Raw genomic sequence first — 25,593 nt, forward strand, 5'->3', positions numbered from 1 at the left:
AACTTTTCCTATAATTTTTTTGTTGAGGAAAAAAGAGGTCTTCTTCATACCAAATTTACTTCAATTTCATCCACACAGAAAGGTAAGCAACGCTTATTAATTCATCTTTTATTTTTGTAAAAAGAGTCTCTGAGTAGGACTTAGCCAGTCCTTACATCCAGAAATTAAAAATAAGGATAAATATGTATTCCAACACTGAAACAGATTTGTGTTAAAGGGGCAGGGTTTGAGAGTGGGGTGGGAAATATCTCCTAAGGCCTAATAAAAAAAAAAATAATAAAGGATGAGAAAAATCCTGGTATTGCTTATGTGGCAGTGTGAAACAGTAGGTTTGAATAAACCTATGTATACAGAATGCTGTAATTAAAAGTACATGTCTAAGGCCCAGCTGCCCTTGCCTGTTTGACCTAAAGAGGACACTAACCAGACAGACCACTCCTCTTCCATATAGTGGGACACCTAGGGCTGATTAATTTATATCCCAAGTATGACCTAATAGAATTTTTTAAAAAGATTGTAACTAGGTACCCCTTACACCTATTAAAATAATCAAACCTGTATTTAAAAGGGAGACCCCTTCCAGGACTAAATGGGTCGATGTGGACGTACCCACTGAAAGCTCAAGTCACACCTCAGAGTAACAGATACTATGATTAGCTTGTGTGACAGCTCCCCCTTGAGGAGCTCGAAAGAACTGTAAAACTCAACTGAAAAAATACACGGCCCGCTCTTGTCCTTCAGAAGAAAAGCTAAATATTCCTTCAGGGACAAAGGGCAAAAATCCTTCACAAACATTCCTGCCAAAGACTATAAAAAAAAAAAAAAATTTTTTTGCCTCCATCCAAGATCTTTCACTGTTTAACTGGAACCTCTAACATGAAACAAGATACATACCATGAACATACCTCCATGTTTACCCTGTCACAAAGAACTCATCACCTTCAACCAACTCGAGGAAAAACCACCATAAAAAACTAAAGATACCATTGTTCTAAGGTATAACAATTATTTGTATGTGTGTAGACTGCTACCAGTAATTAGTTGCTCTATGTTCTGAGAATGACATGAGGAAAACGAAATCTGTGTATCAGTCATAAAGATACTTCTTGATAAAACGTTACGATTAATTAGGGAAAAACTTTTTTTTTTTTTTTTTGTGAAATGAGAATTCGGGGATCTTACTTTTTGTTGAAGATGAGCATCCCATAGGGCTCGCCCTATTGAGGTTTGGAAAGAATTAGATTTCCTTCTAGTCTATGGTCTTCAGTAACCATTCTCCTCTAGGATAAAAAGGCTCATTTCCCAAGTATGTTTTCAGAATGAGCTATCCAATCTTCCCACATAAGGCAAATAAGCAAACCTCCAGGGCACATTCCACACGCAGAAGCGACAACTCACACGTCAGGATCTGCCCATTAAGTGAGAAAACTAAAGAGGAGGCTTTATCAAATTAATGGTGCCAGAGGCCTGAGATGACTCAACTGGGTCATCCATTAAAGTTGTCTCAATGTTCTCATTTATCCAGCGTAGAGCTTACCCCCTTTTCCTTTAAAGTTTTTAGAAACATTTCCCTCAGCACAATGAAGAACAGACATCAATGTTTGGTGCTATAAAAGAAGAAGGTTTTCCTTCTATCAGATTAGGGAAGCTTAGTTCCAATAAGAGTTTAATAGTTCCTACTGAAATGGAATCAAGAAGGTAGTTTTACAATGTGTGCTGCTATCAATCTAAATCACAGGATGATGCCGTTAAATGCTAGGCGTAGGGGAAAACACACAGAAAATGTTGGAGGAAGGGATGGGCTTCACAGTTACATTGGTATTAACTATATTAACCAACATTATTATTTTAATAATACTTATAACTATAATATAATAAGAAGTTAAGCAGAACAGGGGAAGAAGTCAGGCAAAAAGACATTAACACTTATTTTTTTCAGGATATTTTACTCAAATTCTGGCCGAGGATAATCAACAACACCAAACTTTTACTCAAATATATCTCTAACATGCCTTTGGGAGTCAGTTGGAATCAAGGAATCTTTAAAATTGGGCAGATCAAACAACAAATACTTGGTTTCATCTAAAACAACATTTAGCTTGTTGAACTAAATGTTGCAGCTGCCAAAATTCCAGACTGAACAAATTGTCCTATGTGAAAATCAAACCACCTAGTGGTGTATGGTTTCATTCATTTGGGTTTGATTAGCCTGACCGGTACTACCCTTGATAATCTGTACAATGGAATTACAGGATAATTTTTAAACTTCATTTAACCCTCCCAAGCTTGTTCCTACCTCCCTTCCACTTCAGTCCATCTCTCTCCTCTCACCCCTCAAATGCTTAATATTTATATATACCTTAAGATTAATATATGCATATTGTTTGTGAAATTATTGAACAATATCATTGACACCACAAGCAAGTGAAATTTTGCTGGTGATCATTCAAAAGCGGCTGCAGCAGTATATCAACAGGAAACTGCCAGAAATTCAAGCCGGATTCAGAAGAAGACATGAAACCATTGCTGATGTCAGATGGATCCTGGCTGAAAGCAGAGAATACCAGAAAGATGTTTACCTGTGTTTTATTGACTATGCAAAGGCATTCGACTGTGTTGATCATAACAAAATTGTGAATAACATTGCAAAGAATGGGAATTCCAGAAAACTGTGCTCATGAGAAACTTGCACATAAATTTAGAGGCAGCTATTTGAACAGAACAAGGGGATACTGCATGGTTTAAAGTCAGGAAAGGTGTGTGTCAGGGTTGTATCCTTTCATCATACCTATTCGATCTGTAGGCTAAGCAAATAACCTGAGAAGCCGGACTATTATGAAGAAGAATGGGCATTAGGATTGGAGGAAGACTCATTAACAACCTGTGTCATGCAGATGACACAACCTTGCTTAGTGAAGAGAACTTGAACCACATACTGATAAAGATCAAAAATCACAGTCCCTAGTATGGATTACATCTCAACATAAAGAAAATAAAAATCCTCACAACTGGACCAATAAGCAACATCATGATAAAAGGAGAAAAGCCAGAACTTGTCAAGGATTTCGTTTTACTTGGATCCACAATCGACACCCATGGAAGCAGCAGTCAAGAAATCAAACGATGCGCAACATTGCGCAAATCTGCTACAAGAAACCTCTTTAAAGTGTTGAAAAGCAAAGACGTCACCTTTAGACTAGGGTGCACCTGACCCAAGCCATGGTGTTTTTGATTGCCTCATATGATAAATGAGGAAGACCGAAGAAGAACTGATGCCTTTGAATTGTGCTGGTGAAGAATACTGAATATACCATAGACTGCCAAAAGAACAAACAAATCTGTCTTGGAAGAAGTACAGCAGAGTGCTCCTTAGAAGCAAGGATGGTGAGACTGCATCTCACATACTTTGGACATGTTGTCAGGAGGGCATCAGTCCCTGGAGAAGGACATCATGCTTGGTAAAGTGGAGGGTCAGTGAAGAAAGGGAAGACCCTCAATGAGATGGGTTGACACAGTGGAGGCAACAGTGGGCTCAAGCATAACGACAGCCCTGGAGATGGCCCAGGACTGGGCAGTGTTTTGTTCTGTTGTGTATAGGGTTGCTATGAGTCAACAACAACAACAACATTGTGATTATATAATGCATAAATATAATTTTTTTGGTTCAATTAACTTTTTGCATTTTTATTTTTTAGTGTTCTAAGAAAATCAATCGGCTTTTTTTCATTTGATCAATCCTAGAAAAAATTGTAGCAGATAAAAGTTTCGACATATCATCCTTTTTTGATTTTTTAAATGGAGCTAAGCAGAACTGGGTTAATGACAAAATGCTGTGACCATACATGTTTGCACTAAAAAAAAATTCCAGTTTCCCCGAGTGATAAACAGTAAGCTCCTTCTTTGAAAAAAGGCCAAGATCTCCTCAGATTTCTTTGTCTCTCTGCTCTAATAGTGCTGGCCATCTAGTAATTGCTCAGCAAATGTTTATTGAGTGAAATAATTGAACAATTAGCAGGTAATGAACGATTTGTAAATTAGCAATTTATAATAAATCACAAATTATTTAGCTAATCAGTAAATAAACTTCAATAGAGAGAATGATAAAATATTCAGGAAGTAAGCAAATTGCTAGAACAAAAAAGAAAGATCCCCTAGAAATTAAAAAGGCCAAACCATCGAGTATGTGCAAAAGGAATAAATGCTATTATTTTCAAACACTGTAAGATATAAACGGGTACCAAAACTAAGTTAGATAAATTAGTGAGCAGCGAAATTCACTGTGCCATCTTGCATAATAACCTATTATTAACAAAGATTTTTTTTAAATATTCAACTTCAAAATGCCCAATTTAGAATCTTACTATTAAAACACACTTCAGTGATTTTCTATTCCAACTTCATTGTTTTGTAGACGGAGAATTTGAGCTCCATAGTGGATAAAAGCCCTGCCCAAGTTTACCTGGCTGGTACAGAGCTGGTCTTCTACTCCCCTCTGCCCCCCAGCCCCACCACTGATTCAACCCACATTTCCTGAGTACCTACTAAGGGCTGTTTCTATGCACTAGGGTAGTTTTTGTGAATTCTGAGGTCTGGGATAACTGAGAGTGTATTTGTTTGGAACATTTACTTTTCTAAACTACGATGTTTCAAGGATAGGCACTGAACTATCTCATACTTTTTGAACCTGGCCTGGTTTCACTCTTAGTGGTGAATGTAACGATACTTTCTGCTGATGCTGCTTACAAGAAGCAGAGAAGACCTGTTTGTAGATTCAATTTATTTCCTAGCTTTTCTTTTTAAATGTACTAAGAAAACCCGACTACTCCAATGTGTGCAGCCAGAGGTGATAAAGAGAGAGGCACGCAGACTGCAAAATCTTCCAAAAAGAAGGCCAGCCAGTTTCTTACATAAAAAGCAGAAGAAATGACAAGGATAGTTTTCCAACCAGAAAACAGTCTCTTGCCACTCAGGCATCCAATAAATGATCAAAGAGAAACATCAGTAAAACACATGGTTTTGCATTGTTTCTAGTCCAGCAGTCCCTGACATTTTGCTAATTATCTCCACAAAGGGTTTTGGTATAATTTTCCTTTCCCTTCCATTTCTAATTAAAGGTAACAACTTCTCTTGGTGAATAATAGCTTCAGTATTAATTAATCTTGAACCTGGAATGTATACATTATTTTAGACCTCTGAATCTCCTACGGTGATTTTATCCTTGGTGTCAAAATCTTTCCGTACAGTTTGTGTGTTAACAGCATAGCATGTTCTCTAATAGCCAGATATGACTGTGCTAAGTCCTCAATTAATGAGAGCAACATGATGGGTATAAGGAAGGCAGAACTCTCCTTGGAATGGAGCAAAAACTGTAGCTTAGTGTCAGAGGAACTGAGTACTGCCACCTACTGGCTATGTGGTCTGGGTCAATTTTCTTCTCTGAGCTTTAGATTTCTCATCTGAAAAGAGATTCACACTAATATTAGATCAACAGGGTTCTGAGGATAGATGACGTGTGTGAAATATCTCTTGATAAATTTCAAGTGTGATACAAACATCAGTGGAAAATTTCTTACCAGTAACAAACCCTATAAGATTCTAGGGACATCCTCAGAATAGTTAACTACTTTCAGGAAACTGATTAGAGATACAATTTTATATCCTCCAATAGCATTTTCCTTCTGCCTCAGCTATCATTTCATCCCTTATAAGCTGTAGCTGTCTACATTTGTTGGGAGAGAAGCTAGCCTTTGACTTGAACTTTGTGGTAGCATATTTTGCAGAGGTATGTATATATTTTGCCCCCCTTCTTTTATGTGCTCAACTGCTTATCATTGTGAATTTATTACCAAATGGCAGATTTAGGGTTAAGGTCCTTCCAGAATGACTACAGCAGTCCCGGACTTCCCCCATCTAGATACACATCACCACCCTCTGAAAGATTTATAAAGAAGGACATTGTGGCAACATGTGACCCTTTGAAACTGCTCGCAGTGTGTTCTCCTCTGGAAGGGATTCTAATGCCCTCCTGTCTTATGTTACCTGCTACATACCGATCACTGGGGAAAGACACTGAAACTTTAATGAATTTAAGAAAAGCTGTGCAGGCTTCTCTTTCGGAGGAGACTTGGGGAAGATGTAGGCAGACAGAAAGGAAACACTCAAAGACATTACACTGCCCCTAAAGGTGCTGTCTGCAGAGGACAATGGATAGGGACTTGGAGATGTATGAGTTTTCTGATGACCATTTACCTGCAGGACTTGTTTCACTATTGTGGCTGGTGACGATGGGGGCAAAGGTGAAGAAATTTGATCAATATCAGAGATACAAATGCTAGAGAAAGAAAATGGTGGCTCTCAAGATTGAGGGTTATTGACATGGAGACCATGGACTTGGACATACATTGCACGTATATGTATATGAGTTAGAGGAATTCAAGAAACAACCTAAAAATCTAAGACATGGGCTAAGTCAGGGAAGGGGGGTGGATCTGAATGGGGAAGCATATGAAACTATACATAGAATTTTTCTCTAATTTTTCTACACTGAACACACAAAAAGGAAAAAAAAGTAATACTTTTTTTAAAAGTGGTTTTTAAATTTCTTTTAAAAACAGTTAAGTGCTCAGCTACTAATGGAGAAGTTGTTGGTTCAAATTCACCCAGAGGCTCCTCAGAAGAAAGGCACAGTAATCTCCTTCTAAAAGATCACAGCCACTGAAAGCCCTGTCGAGCACTGTTCTACTCTGAAACACACGGGGTCGCCATGAGCTGGAATCGACCGGAGAGCAAACTTTTTTTTTTCTCTCCCCTTTCTTCTACTTACTATCTACTTCCCTAGTGGCACAGTGGCTAAAGCAATCAACTGCTAACCGAAAGGCTGGCAGTTTGAAACCACCAGTGGCTCAACGGGGGAAAGATGTGGCAGTCTGCTTCGGCAGAGATTTACAGCCTTAGAAACCCTACAGGGTCGCTGTAAGTCAGAATCAAGTCAACGGCAGTGGGTTTGGGTTTGGTTTCCCCTTAAACAAGCTACATTCTTCCACTATGTTAAACCTCATGAGGAGGCCTGGTGGTACAGTGGTTAAGAGCTCAGCTTCTAACCAGAAGGTCCGCAGTTCAAATCCACCAGCTGTTCCTTGGAAACTGTCATTTTTATAGGCCAAAAATTGATCAATATTAACAATTTTATATGATTCATCGTTACCATTTTTCAGCTGCTCACTACTCTTATTTCTCATGCTTAAATTCTAATCTCTGAGATAGAACTAATGAGATGGAGGTCATTTGGGGTTAGCTATGTCACCATGGCCATGAAGGGCTGGAGATTAAAATCTAGTGCTGTTCTACCCAAATCTGGATGTTTGGAGGTCTGAAACAATAATGCCAGATTTGTGCTGCATTTTGTTACTGGTGAGATGCAGAGAGATTAGCACTTAATGTACCTGCGGTATGACAAATTCTCAGCTCCTGCCCTGCTGCACGAAACAGAAGCCTTTCAGATAAAGGATATTCATTTCCACCCTACAAAATAGTGCCTGTTCCTTGAATTTCAATGGGCCTAGCAAGCTTCCACAACACTGGGACAATCATCCTCTTGGCTCTGGGCAGAGTTCCTGACAAAGTATTGCCAAATATCCCTGAGAAGACCTGCCTGAAGGGAATATGGGACTCAGGATACCAAAAAATATAGACAGTATGTTATTCAAGTACAATTAAAGATGGCATTTTGGGGCTTAGTACAAATCCAAAATTGGAGTCCTTTAAAAAAGTAAAATGCAGCTTCTCCACGAATGAGACAGGAAAAGAGACTTGACCATCAATGGAACGTAATTATAAGAAACTGCAGATAGGAAAGTATAGGATGAGCATCATGAAAAGGAGGCAAATCAGGAAACTGATGGTCTAATCAAAGTATTCTTATCAACAGAAATGAAGAAAAGCTTCAAGTTCAGTACTAACACTATCAAAGGAAGAACAAACTCAGTTTAATCCAATCACCATTTATTAAATGCCTGTTTTATGCCTGGCACTGGGTTAACACAGCTAGAAATAGGAAGATAAATCAGACACTATTTCTACCCTAGAGGAGTTTCTGAGTTGGTGGCAGGGGGATATACATGTAATCAAATAACTTTAATATAGAGTGTTAAGTGTAAAAATGTTAAAATAAGAGCTGTCATTCATTCACTGCATGAAATGTAAAGAAAACAGAATGGAAAATTAATTCTTCTTGGTGAGGTCAAGGGAGAGGAGGGAGTAGGTGATGATTTGAGTTGGGCCTTGAAAATGACTATAAGTTCCCTGTGTGGATATTGGGGCAAGAACGGGACTGGTCCGCTGTAGTTTCAGGATCGGATATACAGGGTGCCAGCTGCTGTCGAGTTGACTCCCACTCATGGCAAGCTGATGCGTGTCAGAGTAGAACTGTGCTCCACAGTGTTCTCTACGGCTGGTTTTTCAGAAGTAGAGGCCTTTCTTTTGAGGTAACTCTGGGTAGACTTGAACCTCCAATCTTTCGGTTAGCAACCAAGCACATTAACTGTTTGCACCGCCTGGACTCTAGGATGTATAAGTAGAAATGGCAAAAATGAAGCTGAAGCATACTTCTGAAGGGCCTCATACGCCCAACTTGGGAATTGAGGACTTAATTCAGTAGGCATTCTTTATTAGCAGGAAGTGACCTGGTCAAATCTTGTTTTAAAAGAAAAAAGAAAAAATGCTTTCCTAGTGAATAATGAGGCAGGGTCCTAGGAAGAAGAGGTGGCTCTTCATGTAAGAGGCTATGAAAACCTAAACCCCAAGGATGGCAGTAATGGAGAGGAGGGGACGTACACAGGATACAACATGATTTGAAACTGAAAAGCAAAAGCGGAGGTAGGAAGTCTGAAGATCCAAAACAAAATTCTGAAGTAGGGGAGCAAGGAAGGGACCTATAGCTCAGGTTAGGTAATTATCCTTGGGAGATGTTGTGGTTTGAACTGTGTCTCCCAAAAAGCATCTTCCTGTACCTGTGACCCTGCTTGGAGTAGGGTCTTCAAAGTCACCTAAGATAAAGATAGGTCATACTAGAGTAGGGTGGATCCTAATCCTATACGACTGATGTCCCTATAAAAGATGAGAAGAGACACAGAGACAGAGGGAAGAAGAGCATGTGTGCAGACAGAGACTGGAGTTGTGCTGCAGCTGCAAGCCAAGGAATGCCTGGGGCTACCAGAAGCTAGGACAGACAAGAAAGGATTGCCCCCCCCCCAGAGTCTTCTGAGAGAACATGGTCTTGCTGACACCCTGAACCCAGACTTCTAGCCTCTAGAACTGTGACACAATACATTTCTGTTGTTTAAAGTCATCCATTTTTTGGTACTTTGGTATGAAAGCCCTAGGAAACTAATACAGAACCATAAAGGAAGAAGTTAAGGAGGGGTAAAAATACAGATAATATTGGAGGAAGGATGTTAAGGAAATTCACCACCATTGGTCTCTAGTCTCAGAATAACGAAGGGGGACAGGAAGGAGGCTTTGTAGAAAGACTGTAAGTATGAAACCACCAATAAGGTTTGAGAAAGGGAACAAAGTAGAGATAAATACAAGCATTATCCAATAGTTTCAAGATTCACTTGGGCCAACAACTCATACATTTGTGATATCTCCTGTCAGCACATTGATTGGATTTTTTTCAAATAGTACTTGGAGCTTGTCTTGGTTCAGAAACCCAAATGCCCCGAGGGTCCAGGCAGGTAACACAATAGTGTGAAGAGGCAAGGGCTGAGGCAATCATATCAGATCTTCAATTTTCATGCTTTTGTCATCTTTCAGAACTATCAAAAATATCAAGCTCATCAAGAGTATCTAAACTCTTAACAGTAACATAACCCTAAAGTCAATATGGGAATGAAAAAAACATATCTAATTAAAAACTCAGTGGGGAGCATGGGTCAGAACACAATTGCTGAGAATGATGCTAGCCAAGACCTTTTGAGGAGAGTCGTATTTCATCAAAACAGTGCTATAGCCTTTAAATAGAATTCACGTGTGTGGGCTTCAATTTCCTCCAACAACAACTTAAAGCATCAGGCTCATCCCCACAAATGATGCCATCCAAGGAAAAGGGCCATTGGTCCACTTAGGTGATGGTCTCTATAAGGGCATAATTTCCAACTCTCCAAAAAAGTGTAGGTCTATAGGCTCTGCCAGTGAAACCTGGGGCTCCTTAAGAATAGAAAATCGGACTCAACAAGAAAGTTGTTGTTTGCTACTGTCAGCTGCTGTTGAGTCAGTACCCAACTCATGGTGACCCCATGCACAACCGAATGAAACACTACTTGATTTTGTGTCATTCCCGTGATTGCTTACAGATCAGACTGTTGTGATTTATAGGGTTTTCTCTGGCTGGTTTTTCAGAAGTAGATATCCAGGCCTTTCTTCCTAGTCCCTCTTGGTCTGGAAGCTCCGCTGAAATCTGTTCAACGTCATAGCCACACACAAGCCTCCACTGACAGACAGGTGGTGGCTGCACATGAGATGCATTGGCTGGGAATCAAACCCAGGTCTCCTGCATGGAAGGTGAGAATTTTACCCTTGAGCCACAGGAAGAAAGCATGTGGTGTATTAATTTTCAAACAGGGAATGGGAGTAAAACCAAGGAGAGGGGGTCTCCAATTTTACAATCTGACTTCTGTACTTTCCAAAAACACACAAAGCAAAACAAAGCAAAATCGACAGAGCAATTAACAAAGTCATCAGTAAAAAAGGAATCAAATGACAACAGGAGCTAAAGAGAAACACAGACTTACCAAAACAGATCTTGCTTAATAGACTTAATTTCTCTGATAGGATAGAAAGCTTAGTTGTCCAAAGTAAGTAGAGGATTTAGACCTTCGGTCATACTCGATTTAGTATTACATGCTATTCTCAGAGAGGACTAGACGGTTATGATACAGAAGGGAAGAGAAGAAGGAAAAACTCGATCTGGTCAAAAGTGAGGAAGTATGAGTTTGAGTCCATCACTATAACCCTTCATTCTCCTCCTGGATTTAGGAACAGAAAAACACACTCACCATTAAGGACATCTTGCTCAAGTCAGGCTCCGACTCCGATTACCTCCGTTTAAGTGAGGCAACATGCTGGACTTTTCATAAGAATGGGTCTCCTGCTCTCACAGTAATGACCTACCTTTTAATTTTCTGGTAATCTAAGTAGCTGTGTGACCTTGCATAAATCATTTCAGTTGTGGGCCTCTGTTTACTCAAGTGTACCACAGGAGATGGGAGAGAGTCCCTTCCAGTCTGACATTTCCGAAACTTATAAGGCTCTGCTATGTTGTCTCATTGCAATTAGTACAGTACTTGGTGCATAGTGGTGCTCATTAAATGCTTACCAACTCATGAGCTGTAGGCCAATAGTGATGGTTGATTGCTAACGTTCACTGAGCCCTTACAACGTGCCAGGCAGAGGTCTAAGTATTTTCCAGGTTTCCATCCTCTGATCCTCCCACCAAGCTTCTGTGGTAGGTCTTGCTGACATTAAGTTGAATTTACCATAATTTAGCAAATAAATGAAATGACCAGAAATGGATTAGTCAAGGGGCTAGAATGGAAGTATTTAGAGAGACAAATGACTAAACCAGTGTAGCTAGACTGAAGATGAGTCTAACTGAAGACCAGCTACCCAGAGGACACAGAAAAGGTCTAGATAACAGCAGAAGCAGGCTCAAGTAAGTAGCCACATGAGACTATGCGGGCAGCTCCTGTCTGGAGGTGAGATGAGAAGGCAGAGGGGGACAGGAGCTGGTTAAATGGACACAGGGAATACAGGGTGGAGAGGAGGTGTGTGTTGTCTCATTAGAGGGAGAGCAGCTAGGAGTACATAGCAAGGTGTGTATAAGTTTTTGTAAGAAAGACTGACTTGTAAACTTTCACTTAAAGCACAATAAATAAATAAAAGGCAGAGGGAAAAAAAGTTGTTTATAGAAGGGAATAGAGGTATATTTTCTGAAACAGGAGGAAGAGCATATAGATGATACAGAGGATAAAGAATTTTCAAGAAATCCCATCAGATAACCTGTATCTTCTCAGTGCTGCAGAAAGAAGGTACATTTGCTAGTGAAGAAGGAATTCGGGCAGAAGCACACTGGGATATCCAATCAAAAGTCCATTAGGATAAAGAAAAGGATTTGGGCATGGCACCATGGGTCCACTGGGGCTTGGCAGTGAGAATCTGTAACGGGGACAGTCATTAAGTACCTTATCAACCAGGGTTTCTAACCAGGGAACTAAAACATGACCTAAGAGTGGGTTTCAGTCAAACCTCAGCATGAACTTCCTAAAAATTAAACTTCCCAACTACAGTAAAACCTGCAGAAGCCAGAACCTGTGTAAGACGGTAACCTGTCCGAGAAGGAAAACTAAGGTATTTTCCACTAATGGAGAGCGATAGAAAAGTGGTATGACTACACCCTGTCAAAGGCAGAAAACCTGCAAGACCCCTAAAAAACAAGGCAGTTCCACTGAGTTCCGGCTCTCAGAGGTTTCACATATTTAGTGTGACAAGTCTTAATATAGGGCTTGTCCTGGGAGGCACAGGATTGCTTACCTAGCCTGGATGAGGAGAATTAAGGAAGGCTTTCTGTAGGAGGTGGTGTCTAAAGTCTGAAGGAACATAGAGATTATCTAGGTGAATGGGGTGTGTTGGAAGAGAGAGTAAGGCATTTTGAAGCATTGCAAAGGAGCCCAGCAGGACTGGAGCTTCAAGTAGGAGGGAGACAGGAAAACCAAACACTAGCACCATCTCTATCACCATAACAAAAAACAAAATCTTGAATTGGAAAAAGAGGGTGCTTTAAAAAATTGTGAAATGCTCTGCCTTAGAGGTATTTAAGCAAAGACTGGCTGGCCATCTAGCAGGGAGGCTGGAATGGAAAAGTGTATAAAGGGAGGTGGTAGGTTGAACTGTTAGTGGTACACTCATTCTTCACTCCTCCTATTCTCTCCTGGAGGGACGTCCCTGACTAGGGCTCCTGGCCTCTCTCCGCACCCTTCCCTCCTGCATCCTCAGTAGAACAAGTGAGTGATCCTATTTGGTGCATTTAGAAGCCGAACCAGGTTTGCTCAGCTCATTCTTACTCTCTGCCCTCACTTGCGACCTGGGAACCTGATGGAGTCTGCCTTCTGCCATGTGGCAAAAAGGGGCAGTGCCCAGCCATGCCAGTGACCAAGATGCCTAATTTAGAAGGAAATATTCTGGACAAACCTATTTGTCTGAAGACCAAGTTCAGCACCCTTGTTTTAAGGATGCTGAGGAGTATAAAGATAATTATTAGTAAGATTTCCATCAAAAGGGGTTAAAAATGAAGAATACATGCTACTGGAAATTTAACTTATGGGGAAACTCATTCCCTAATGATGGCAGGAACTTTACTACGTAGATATAAAACGACACTTGAGGTTTAGTAAATTTATAGAATAGTTCAGGCAAAAGAGAAATGTCACAAAACACAACGGTACAGAAAAGTAGAACATAAGACCCAGAGGGAAAAGCAATGAAGACAAGAAAATGTGAAGATGAGACACAGCGGAAGTTAAATGTTTCTACACTGTATTTGGCTATCCCGGTTTCTACTAAACAGTATTCCCATAGGTACACAGCATAAAGGAATTATTCCACTTCTTTTGATACTTGTTAACTACACACCCCATTGGGCTCTACAGGGAACTCGAACCACAATAAAGAACAGCAGAAGGATAAAGGGTTAGAACTGCTCTGAAAAACCAGCGGCAAAGGGACCAATGTTAGTGAGTGCACACAGTGACATCCCAAAGGTCTGAAAAAGACAACATGGTTTTCCTTTCATTTAATAGCAGAAGCAGAACGGCCAAATTTCAGGGTGCTTTTTTTTTTTTATATAGCTCAGCATAGCTCAGCAGAATTTTTTTTTTTTGAAGGAGGGGGATGTACAAACAGGCAATGGCTAAAGTGCAAAAAGAGCCAGGAATATTCATTTATCTTGTAGGAGACCATTTAGAAATCTTACAAACGATCCTGACTGCATGCAGGGGATACTCACAGGATAACTAGGCAGTCATGCAGTCTTCTAAAGGATTCCCGCTGCCATTACACTTAGTAGGCGCCACGGAAACCCTTTACACATTCAAAACAGCTTTTTAAAAAATGTTTTAGATTCTGGGGAGCTCTGAGCACTTCACCCGTGAAAATAAGTCTTTAAAGTTGGCAGGGGAAAGGGCCCTTTACAGATGGAGGATTTGAAGCCAAACGAGGTGAGGTGATTTTAGCAACCACCACAGGAAGAATACCAGGCACAGCCAGGGGCTGAAACGGCTTCAGACCTGAAAAGATTCTTAACTGTGCATAAAAGAGAATCTGAAAGTTGCCCGTGAGCCCCCCCTCATCAGCATTCCACTCCAGGTCTCAGCCAGGCAAGGAGTCTTGCAAGCACTAGAAAACAGACCCATTTCTGCCCCTCAAGCCTAATCTGATGATTTCAATCTATAAACTCTAATGTCTCTCAGGCATTCCAACCACCTTATTCCTTTTTAAAGGAGCTTCTGCAGGGAGTTAACATCAGGAGCTTCTCTTCTGATTAGACACATTTGCCATAAAATAGCAGGTGCCTTCTGGACACAATGAAAGTGTCAGAAACCCTAATAGGAAATTTGCAAAAGGCTTTGAATGGCAGATGAGTTAAAACACATCTAAAGCTGTCTTAAATTTTGGAGACACTGAGGAAGTTTGTTTAGAATTTAATGTCCTTCAAACAAAAGCAGCAGAAACATAAATACAGTGGAACGGTTTGCTAAAATATAAATTAAAAACAAATTTAAACTACCAATGTTAAACGATAATTTTTTTAAAGTCATGACAATCATATGGATACAAAAATGGACACGTTTAAGATTTTATTTAACTCATTAATAAGGCAACTGGTAAGATGTTAAACCTGCTGAAAGAGAATCCACACAGCAAACACATTTGTAGATGAGAAAGACTGAAATGAATATGTAATTGGAGGCAAAACTTGCCTTTCCCACAATGGTAGAGGGAAGTCAACTGAACCTCTGTGGGACAGAACTGGCATGTCTATTGTTGTTGATAGCTGCCTTTGAGTCACCAGACTAATGGTGATCCCACGCACAACCAAAGGAAATACTGCCTGATGCTGCACCATCCCCAAGATCAGTTACGGATTAGCCTGTTGGGACCCGTAGAGTTTTCACTGCATGATTTTTAGAAGCTAGGTCTTTCTTCACAGTTGGTCTTAATCTGGAAGCTCCACTGAAACCAGCATCCTAGCAACATGCAAGCCTCCACTGACAGATGGGTGATGGCCGCACAAGAGGTGCACTGGCCGAGAATCAAACTCGGCTCCCCCATGGAAGGCTAGAATTCTACCACCGAACCACTACTGTCCTCATGACAAGGTCCATTGACAAGAATTATTTTGTATTGCTATCAGTTATGTACAACTTAGAGTTGGAAAACGGCTCCCCTAGAACTGGATAACCCAGAAGATTATGCGATTGACAATGCAGTTTTCTGCGGAAGCAAGACTTTTTACTACATAGATCACTATCTTATTTACTGTTGTATTTCCAAAACCTGGTACATGGTAGATGCTCCATAAATACTTGCCAAGTGAATAAGTGTTTGTTTACTATGCATCAGGCATTGAGCTAGGGTCTTCATATACATCATCCATTTCATGTTCCCAATAACCCTTTTAAGATAAATATTTTCATTTTACTGACTAGAAACTAAGGTTGAGATTTTAACTCATGAGACATTCTGCAGCCACGACATATCCAAGTTGGGGTTGGAGGAAGAGAAGGGAGGATTTGACCCAGGCCTATGATTCAGAAGCCTGTGTTTTTATTTTGTTCCCATATTCTCTATGTCCTTTTTACTCACCGTCACTGTACCATCTGTCTCTAAGACAAGGGACAGTTATATGCTGTATTGATATAACATGCTTCCTCGCTGAGCATAATACTGGAGATCTTTGCTTTAAAAAAAAAAGAAATGAACAGCAGCACTCAGGAGAAGCTAAGGATAAACAAGCAGCTTTTCACACAGCTTTGCAGGTTAGCACAGGATATTTACAAGCCCAGGCTTTTTTCTCTTTTTTTCTTTAAGTGCTCCTTTCCCAATGTTCAGGATAGTAAAGACAGATGAATTCAACACTGTTTATCTGTGTTGTTTTGTTTTCACAGAAATCAGAATGGCACTTAGGGAAACAGCAGCAACTAACATTCACCGCTTAGTCTGTCCATGAATTACCTTCACAACAACACTACGAGGTGGGTACTACTACTGTTTTACCACCTTTTTGCAGGTGCAGAAGTTGAAGTGCACCGAGTAACCTTCACAACACCACACAGCGAATTTGCACCTTTGGGCTTCACCTTGACATGCATAACCACTGGCCTGTCCTCTCCCGAAGTCACTCTGTGGTCTGCAGAACCTGCTGAGGTTTGCTCTGTAATTACCTGTCTTCGAGTTTTACAAACACCTTTGCCCTGTTGGAAACCCTGGTGGCGTAATGGTTAAGAGCTATGGCTGCTAACCAAAAGGTCAGCAGTTCTACTCAGTCCTATGGGATCGCTATGAGTCGGAATAGACTCAATGGCAAAGGGTTTCTGGTTTTTGCCCTGTTTATCACAGTTTCCAAGGGAAATAGGCCACCCATAGCCTCCAGCACTGTAAAGCTGGTAACTGTAGGCTGGTTACCTGGAAGCTGTTTCCTGGCCATTTGGCATGCATGAACCTTTGGGTATTTTACATTTATCCTTACAGAGGCAGAGGTCAGAGAACAGGGGAGGAAGCTGGTGGTTTGAGGCCTCAAATAGGTGAATGTCAAAAAAGTTGTGGACTAAATGTTAATCTGAAATCTTTCTCTCGGTTTCCTAAATCCCCGAATAATTTCCTCCTTTTCTTCTTGCCAGCAAATAGGCTTCCCTTAGAATGAAGTGGAAACCCTGGTGGCGTAGCGGTTAAGAGTTCGGCTGCTAACCAAATGGTGGGCAATTCAAATCCACCAGGTGCTCCTTGGAAACCCTAAGGGGCAGTTCTACTCTGTCCTATAAGATCACTATGAGTCGGAATTGACTCGACGGCAATTTTTTTTTTTTTTTAGAATGAAGTAGTAGTATGGTTTTAGACTCTCCAGATGAGTCTTGACATGAGTAATAGCACAATGCTGGTGTCAATAAATGACTGAATTTAGCAGCTTACATATATGATTTTATTTAATCCTCACAACAGCTCCTGAGATACCAAACCAAAAACCAAACCCAGTGCTGTCAAGTCGATTCCAACTCATACTGACCCTACAGGACAGAGTAGAACTGCTCATTAGAGTTTCCAAGGAGTGCCTGGTGGATTTGAACTGCCGACCCTTTGGTTAGCAGCCATAGCACTTAACCACTACACCACCAGGGTTTTCATGCCTGAGATAGGTACTATTATTATCTCTATTTTGGAGATGAAGAAGTGAGGTTAAGTAACTATTCCAGGTTAAGCACCTTGCCCAAGATTGCAAGACGGTGGCGATTTCCCAACGCCAGAAGTGTTTCATTGATACCAAGTGTGCCACCAAAAGCAAGACGAGAGCTGTGTGAAGTACATACTTCATTCCCATTTCCTCCTGTCACTTAGTAGAACACCTTGGGAAGTGGTTCCATTTATTCCAGAAGCACTGGAGCCCGCCATCTTTATTTCTAAGGGGTAGAATGCTCATCCTCTTCAAACCCTTACAAATGCTTACCCTTCCCTCAAAGGTACCTCGTGATTCTCACCCCTAATAAAAGGTAATGCTTCTTCAAATGAGACCATGGAAAAGGATTTATCATTACTGTCGGGCAGACATTAAGAAACATTAACCAGCCATTATCTGATGAAGGCTACAGTAATCAGGCAAACAGTTACTAACTGATGGGTTACTTTTGGGGTGGAATAGCCGACCCTATGTGGGCTTCTTGTACATTATTAAGGGAGCGACAAAGAAATGGAATCTAGACACTTGGAATCTAAACTAAGCTCCTACGCTGCCTTCAGGATTTTAGGAATTCCATCCAAAAGGGTCATTACCTCAAGTTGGGAAGTGGGGGAAATGCATAAAGGACCATTTTTTATACGTAAGTTAGGAAGATTTCACTCCCTTTTTTGTTAACTAAGTGTGAACAACATTGGGTGTATTCCACATATATTTAGATGTCATAAACTTTGTCAGCTGGAATCGATGATAACCTAGCTCAGCATTTTTTAAACATTATTGAGTGCTAGAGCCCTTTGCTTAAATCAAATTTTCTGTACAATTCTAATATGTAAAACAGAAAGGGTGCTGCAATGGGTGAAGCACGCACCTCTGCCCAAAGCAGCCCCTTGCCCCTCTGGCAGCCTCTAGTGCGTCCCAAGGCTCTGTGCAACACACTTTGAAAACCGCCACTCAGAGTCCTGATCTCTAGAGTGAAGGGATTTGGCCCAGCTCTCACAGCTACAGAGTAGGAACTAAGCAGCAAAAAGAAATAGTTGTCGCTTAATGCGTCCCTTTCCAAAGTAATAGCAATGAGTGGAACAACGAGTGAGTAGGAACCGACTCAATGGCAGTGGGTTTGGTTTTGGTAGAGAGGACCTGTACTACAATCAGGGCTTCTCTTCCTTTTTATTTTCCCCTGAAGCTACATAGTTCTGGTGCTCAGCAAGGGTTCTTCAGTTCTGTCTTTCATCGCAGTAATTGTGGAGCAGGAGGGAGAGGGGAGGAATACCACTCAGAGCAGAATCTCAGGGCACGAGGGCAAGAGAGGTCTAGAAAAGACCCCCTTATTCTGATGGGCTCCCCTAGTGGGCATATTCCCTTTATCTTCACCACCCCACCCCCTAATTGAGAGACATGTTCTGAAGGGCCTGTAGAGTTCATTATACTGTCATATTTTAATGCTCCTAGGTGCTTCCAGACTTTCACAATATAATACTCAAATCAGGGCTTCAGACCAGTTTATTCTGGTTCATTCTGATTTGAGCCCTGCTGGGAATTTGCATTTCAACCAAGTTTCCAGGAAGTTATACATAAGAATCTATAAGATGTAGATTTGGATTCAGTATATCTGGAGTGAAAAGGCAAATTCTCAGCAGGGAGCCCCCAGATATACTGAATCAGAATCAACATTTTGTAGATTCTTATGCACAACTTCCTGAGAACTCATTAGAAACGCATATTCTCAGCAGCGGTTCGAACCTGAACTAATCTGTTGGAAGCCCTGACTCAAATACTCTTGACCTAAATGAAGTCTTAATTTGTGTCCTTAAGATACTCATCTCGGGGCCTGTTAGCATTATATTTCACTTTAGAAGTAGAGGCATATAAGCTATTCAATCTGAATTTTCCTACTTATGAAACTCTTTTCTAAAAGTTTTTTCTAAAATTCCCTTCCAACTAAGATCACCGTACTGATCCTGTAACCAAGCTAATTTGAAAGGTTTCCTCCCTTCCTTTTCTCTAGGATTGGAACACTCTTATTTTTTCTAGGATTCCCCAAATCCTTATCCTGATTCCCATGCACTTTTACATTAAACCAAAAAAACCTAATCCTCCGCTGTTGAGTCAATTCTGACTCACTTGTAGACACACAAAACCCACGGTTTCCTACGATAATCACTTATGCTTGTTAAGTAGCATGGCTCCCACAGATCTGGAATTTATCACCCCTTAAAGCAAACCCATGCCAGAAAATCTCAGCAGGAAGATGCGTTTCATTATAAGGGCGTGGGAAAGGCCGCTGGGACGGGGCGAGGAGGGAGAAGGGAGATATTTTGGATACTGCATACTTTACCAGTTATGTCATGCTGTTTGAATGACTCACTGTAGATTTGATACTGATTCGGACAATGTTTCTTCAACCACTTGCAGACATCCTGCTGGGTCCACAGAGCCACGGGTTTTGACAGCTTCACTGTAGCAGACTATAAATAAAGAAGGAAAAGGAAGTCTGTTAATGCCAGCCCCATGCCTGGAAAGGCACTACTGCTGAAAGGCCTCGAGCGTGCTAAAGGCCACAGACTGGAATCTCTGAAGATAATTATCTACCCTGGTCCTCCTCCACACCGCTGCAGACTTTTTCAATGCTACTGCAAACTAGAATGAAAAAAAGTACAGGTGGTGAAGGCCACGAAAATACACCTATTTTTGAGTTATCATCCCTACTTAAGAAAAGAAAAAAAAAACCCCTAGGAAGTAGGAGTGTCTGATGAATACTCTAACAAGACAATGGGGTTACTAACCAATTAATTTTCAGGGGTGAAACCGCTGCCCCACAATGGCTTTTCTCTGTACTTCAAGAAGGTATCCATGATCTCTTGTGTCCTCTGACATCTCTAGGGTCTAGCACAGCATTGGCCCCAGCAGATGTTAATAACTCTTTTAGGAATGAATGTTTCGATACCTGCATACTAAGAAGTGCAAGCTGCTTTGGGGCCTCATGATTTAGATGCATCCTTTGTAAGGTCTAGGGGCATTAGTCACAACACAGTGGGGCAGCAAAAAGTCAATTCGGCCAGTATGTGGGGAAAGGTAATAAGACAGTGGCAAGGTTGGGCTTTGTGTTGGAGTCCCTGGGTAGTGAAAATGGTTACCATGCTCAGATGCTAACCGAAAGGTTGGAGGTTTGAGTCCACCCACAGGCACCTCAAAAGAAAGGCCTGGTGATCCACTTCTGAAAAACCAGCTATTGAAAACCCTATGGACCACGGTTCTACTCTGACACACACGGGGTCACCATGAATGGGAGCCGACTTCACAGCATCTGGTTAGGCTTTACGTACACACCAACTACACAGAGTTTTTTTTTTACTGTTCATTGGGGCTCTCAGGGAGGCGTTTAGGGGAGAAAAACCATGGGGTTTGTGAAGGACCCAGACTTTGACAAATGTCAGGTTATACAGTGATTAATTAACAAGCATCAACTCTGTGCCAGACGCTTGCTGGTCTCCCTCATGGATCCCAAGAACTTGGTTTAGGCTAGATGAAAAACAAGCTATCAGTAATTTTTGTCATTCTGGGTCAATGCTTGCCAAAAATGTAGGAGTATAATGTTGATAATACTTTAAAGGATCTTGGGCGGTACACAAACCTGGCTTAAACATCACTGAACTCCTCACTAGACATCATTCTCTTTCACTTCTCTTTCAATCTTTCAGATTAAGGCAGGAGAGAGTCTCAGTTTGGTGAGAAGTGTGTATTTAACATTTAACACCTGCGAGCATGTCTTTTTGACAGAGAGAGGGCTTGCTTCAGCCTTAGAACCTTCAAGAGAAAATAATATATCTAGCACTTAGTAACTGTTTTGTTTTACTTTTATTATTTTTAAGATTACCTTTATTTTACGGCAAGTGATACTTTTTTTAAGTTTTATTTTCTGTAGTAATATTTAGTGTGCTTTTAAAACAAATTCAAGTAAAAAAACAAAAAAAACAAGTTGGTCAATTTTAAGGGGGGAAAATAAGTGCACAATGGCGTAGATGGTAAGACTATAAAAGCAGTCAAAATGATACATATATGCAGAGTGATTCAAGCTTGGAAAAAAATGGTCTTCAGGGGTTACTTTTATTTATATATTTTCAATTGGATGATCATTTGGACCATCACAAGATAATCACAAATGATACTTACATTGTTTTCTTTGTATTGCGATATATTTTTCTTACACCCTTAATAAATGCAGCTAATTGCATTTACCAAAGATGATTATACCAAACCAAAAACCAAACCCAGTGCCATCGAGTCGATTCCGACTCATAGCAACCCTATAGGACGGAGTAGAACTGCCCCATAGAGTTTCCAAGGAGCACCTGGTGGATTCGAACTGCTGACCCTTTGGTTAGCAGCCGTAACACTTAACCACTATGCCACCAGGGTTCCCAAGATGATTATATATAGTACATATATACATACTTAAAAGGAGCCCTGGTGTGAAGTGGTTAAGCACTCGAGCTGTTAACTGAAAGGTTAGCAGTTTGAACCCACCACCCACTCCACAGGAGAAGGATGTGGCAATCTGTTTCCATTAAGATTACAGCCTTCGAAATGCTATGAGGCAGTTCTACTCTGCCCTATATATATATAAAAAAAAAACATACACGTATATGCTTTTTAGTCAATGCGACTGACATTCTTTTCACTGATAGTTAGGGGTTTATGTTTCTTTCCCTTGACCTTCAGCAGGGTATGTGACTACCCTGACCGATGGAATACAGTGGAATTTGATGCTACATGGTCTGAGGTTAGGTCATAAAAATGACAGATTTTGCTTAGCTCATATTCTTTTTGGCACTCACCTTTGGAACCCATCCACCATGCTGTGAGGAAGCCCAAGCCACATGAAGAGGCCATGTGCATGAGCTTTGGCCAACCCTCCAGCTAAGGTTTTGGCTGACAGCCACCACCAAACATCAAACATATGAGTAAACAAGCTTCAGATGATTCCAGCCTCCAGCTTTTCAGGCTTCCAGCTAAGTCCCCACATTCTGTGTTGCAGAAACAAATCCTTGCTGTGCCCTGACCCACAGAATCTCTGAGCATAATAAATATTTGTTTTATGCCACTAAGTTTTGAGGCAATTTGTTTTGCAACTCTAGTAACTGGAACACTAAGTTATATGTTTGGTGGGGACAGGAACTAGCATTATTTTACAATTTTGTGCTCCTCAGAGAGCCTTACTTACTTATAATAGATGCTCTATGTACCTACAATGAATAAGTGAATGAATTAATGAAAGCAATTGCACTGAGTATGTGTTCCCAGACCTGCTTTGCTAAATAATCAGCAGCGTACAACTGAGTCCGGCTCCCACGGCTCTACCTCCACCGCGTGTTGCGCTTAGGTGGCCCCTAATCAAACACGTTTGTCCCTTCCTGTGGTCCCTCATCCCTGAGTCACAGCCTGTCAGCCTTTTTCCTCTAACCCCTGTGTGAAACCATACTGTAAACAGGTTCATGCCTCTGTGCAGGAGTGGGTTAACTAGTAAGCAAGGCATGCACACACCTACATAAGCAAGGTACACTCGGGTTTAGTTCATATGATGAAAAACAGGTGAAACTGTGCACTACAGATGAGTAAATCAGCGCAAGTAAGCCCGTGTGTACCCTGCTTATTGTCTAATCCATCCCTGCCTCCATGTAACAAATAAAATGGGAGGGGGGGAGAAGGGAGAGAAAAAGGTTCCTTATGTTAATAAGCATTGTTTACCTCTTCTTAATCAGATAGTGTTAAAAGTATTGGCCCCACTTATCAGTTGCTTCTTCACCTACATAAGTGAACTTTATTACTCAATTGTTATTTGTTTGTTACCCCTTAACTTACTAGGAGGCATAATGAGTTCAGTTTCCCCAGTCTGCTACTTTCTGGATTCTCACAGCGGACTTCTTTGTTGTGCCTAAACTTCACTCTTTTTGCACGCTGAGAGAGACCACCTCAGTTACTTCTTGCATCATGCTCTCTGCTCCCTAAATTTCTGCTTGGGTTATGAAGGCCATAACCTGATTCCTTTCAGGAGTTTAATGTGCAACTTGAAACAACAAGAAGCATGTGTTAAACCTGCATCCACCTATTTAACACACTGTCCGCTAAGAAGGTAGGGCCAGAGGTACAGAGCTGCTAATTCTTCATTGCTCCACAGTCTTACCCTGCACCTGTCTGTCCTCCTTTCCTCTGCCACCGACATTCACAAGTCTTTCTACATCCACCTCTAGATGATAATTTTCTCTGATATAACGTGGTTCTTTTTTTCACAGTAGGAGCCAAAACCAAAATAATAACAGTTCATAAAGCAAAGAGATAAAGCATTTCACATTTACTATGAACAGTAAATTGATAAGAAAAAAACATCCTGCCCAAAGGCAAACGTTAAAAATCCATTTGCCTCAGTTTTCTTTCTCTATGTTCACGTCTACCACATCACTGTCTGGATTTACAACCTGGCAGACCATTTTGGTTTGTTTTTCTGTCCTGAAAGAGGCCTGAGGCAGTTGTGTGACACCAAGCAGAATTCCAAGCATTTCCTTTTGAACTGGCCCTGGCCTTTTGACTGACAAACCAAAAGTGGATTTTAGATCCCTTTAGTTTCCTGTTTTACGGGCAGATCTCCCTTTACCCGAAAGAAAATTTCCAGGGGCAAAGGTTGTTTGCAAATTACCATTTTTTTTTTTTAATAAATTCCTATTTTAATTTACCCTACACAAGAATTTCATCTATGTTTTATAGTAATTTCTGATTCAAGTTTAATTGGAAAGAACTCTTAAGCATTAAGTTTTAAGTTCTCAAAGGTAAATTAAAGCCTTTTTGCCAAGTAATGCTTTAAGGAAGTTTGATACGGAAAGAGTATATTGGAAAATGTTTTTGAAGTTATTGTATTTTGTAATTCAATTATCCCTTAACTTATCTGTTTTGCAAGTATAACTTTGAATTTACTGAGTTGTTTTGGTTAATAACAGTATACTGCAATTTTAAGTTTTCAATGGCTTTATAAATCTTAACTAGGTAAGATTATATGAGGTCCATTTGGCTGATTGTGAAAAAGTAGAGAATGTTTAGATTGTTTACATCAACTGGTAGGATAAATGAGCTTAATAGTAACATATTTTCAACATCTCATTATAATCAAGTGTTTGCAAGCTCCAAGAATTGCCTCTTTCTTCCCTTACCATTCTGCAATGTCCTTTCTTTAGTTCCCAGTCCTCTCTTTTACTGGTTTCCACTGTGTCATCTTATTCAAGGTTGGAGAGGAAGAGGAGGAGGAAGGAAAAAGAGGAGGAGAAGAAGGGGGAGAAAAACACACACAATAAACCATTAATGTCTACCTTAGCAGCCTTTAATGCTCATTCACCCCCCAAAAAGGGCCTCTAAATATCAAGTTAGTTCACCAACTACTTGGCATTTGAATTAATTTTTAATAACTATACTAATAATGTCCACTTCTGTCACTTCATTTCCATTCTTTTATGAAAGGAGTCTTGAAATAACCAAACTATTTTTAATGTCTAACAATAATCTTTTATCGTATGCTATTTCCAAGAGTAGCCTTTAAGATCCATTTATTAGTGGTCATTCTTGGGTTGAGACCAAACTATATTAAGAAGTACAAAGCTCTTAAACCATGCCTCCCCAAGAGAAGGCATCTCACTGCCAGGAAGTTTCCAGGTAAAGATGAACACATTTCCCCTTGAGTGAATGAAAGATTTTACTAAACATAGTATTATTTCACATTCTTCCATCTTTAGTAACAACTGCTTTAACGTTACCTGGATCTTTTCATACTTCCTAACCTGTGATGCTCTTCTCTTCTGAGCACTGTAGCAGTCCCTAAGTAGCAGTAATGGGTAAGCAACTTGGTAACTTTTCTAACTATACAGTTGGCGTCACTGGTTTCTTCAGCTGCTCTTTATATGGCATGGATTTTAGAATTTTATTTTCCAGTTTCCTCCACTTGGCATTGTAGTTGGTTAGTATTTTCTTCAAAGTGCAGTGTCCTAAATTTGTTGACTGCAGAAATGAAATATATTACTGAAAGCTAACCCTTTATTGTCACCAAGACA

General features: G+C 40.5%; 1 protein-coding gene across 2 annotated transcripts in view; it reads right to left on the reverse strand.

Annotated features, from left to right (window-relative positions):
• SAMD12 (sterile alpha motif domain containing 12) overlaps positions 1-25,593 on the reverse strand; it is a 414,895-nt gene that overhangs the window by 218,652 nt on the left and 170,650 nt on the right. For both annotated transcript variants that reach the window (XM_003408277.4, XM_064268011.1), the window contains exon 3: positions 19,839-19,968. In XM_003408277.4, the coding sequence (XP_003408325.2) occupies positions 19,839-19,968 (130 nt within the window). The remainder of the gene's footprint in view (positions 1-19,838; positions 19,969-25,593) is intronic.

This window comes from Loxodonta africana, chromosome 14, assembly GCF_030014295.1.
Source record: "Loxodonta africana isolate mLoxAfr1 chromosome 14, mLoxAfr1.hap2, whole genome shotgun sequence".
NCBI classification, from domain to species: domain Eukaryota; kingdom Metazoa; phylum Chordata; class Mammalia; order Proboscidea; family Elephantidae; genus Loxodonta; species Loxodonta africana.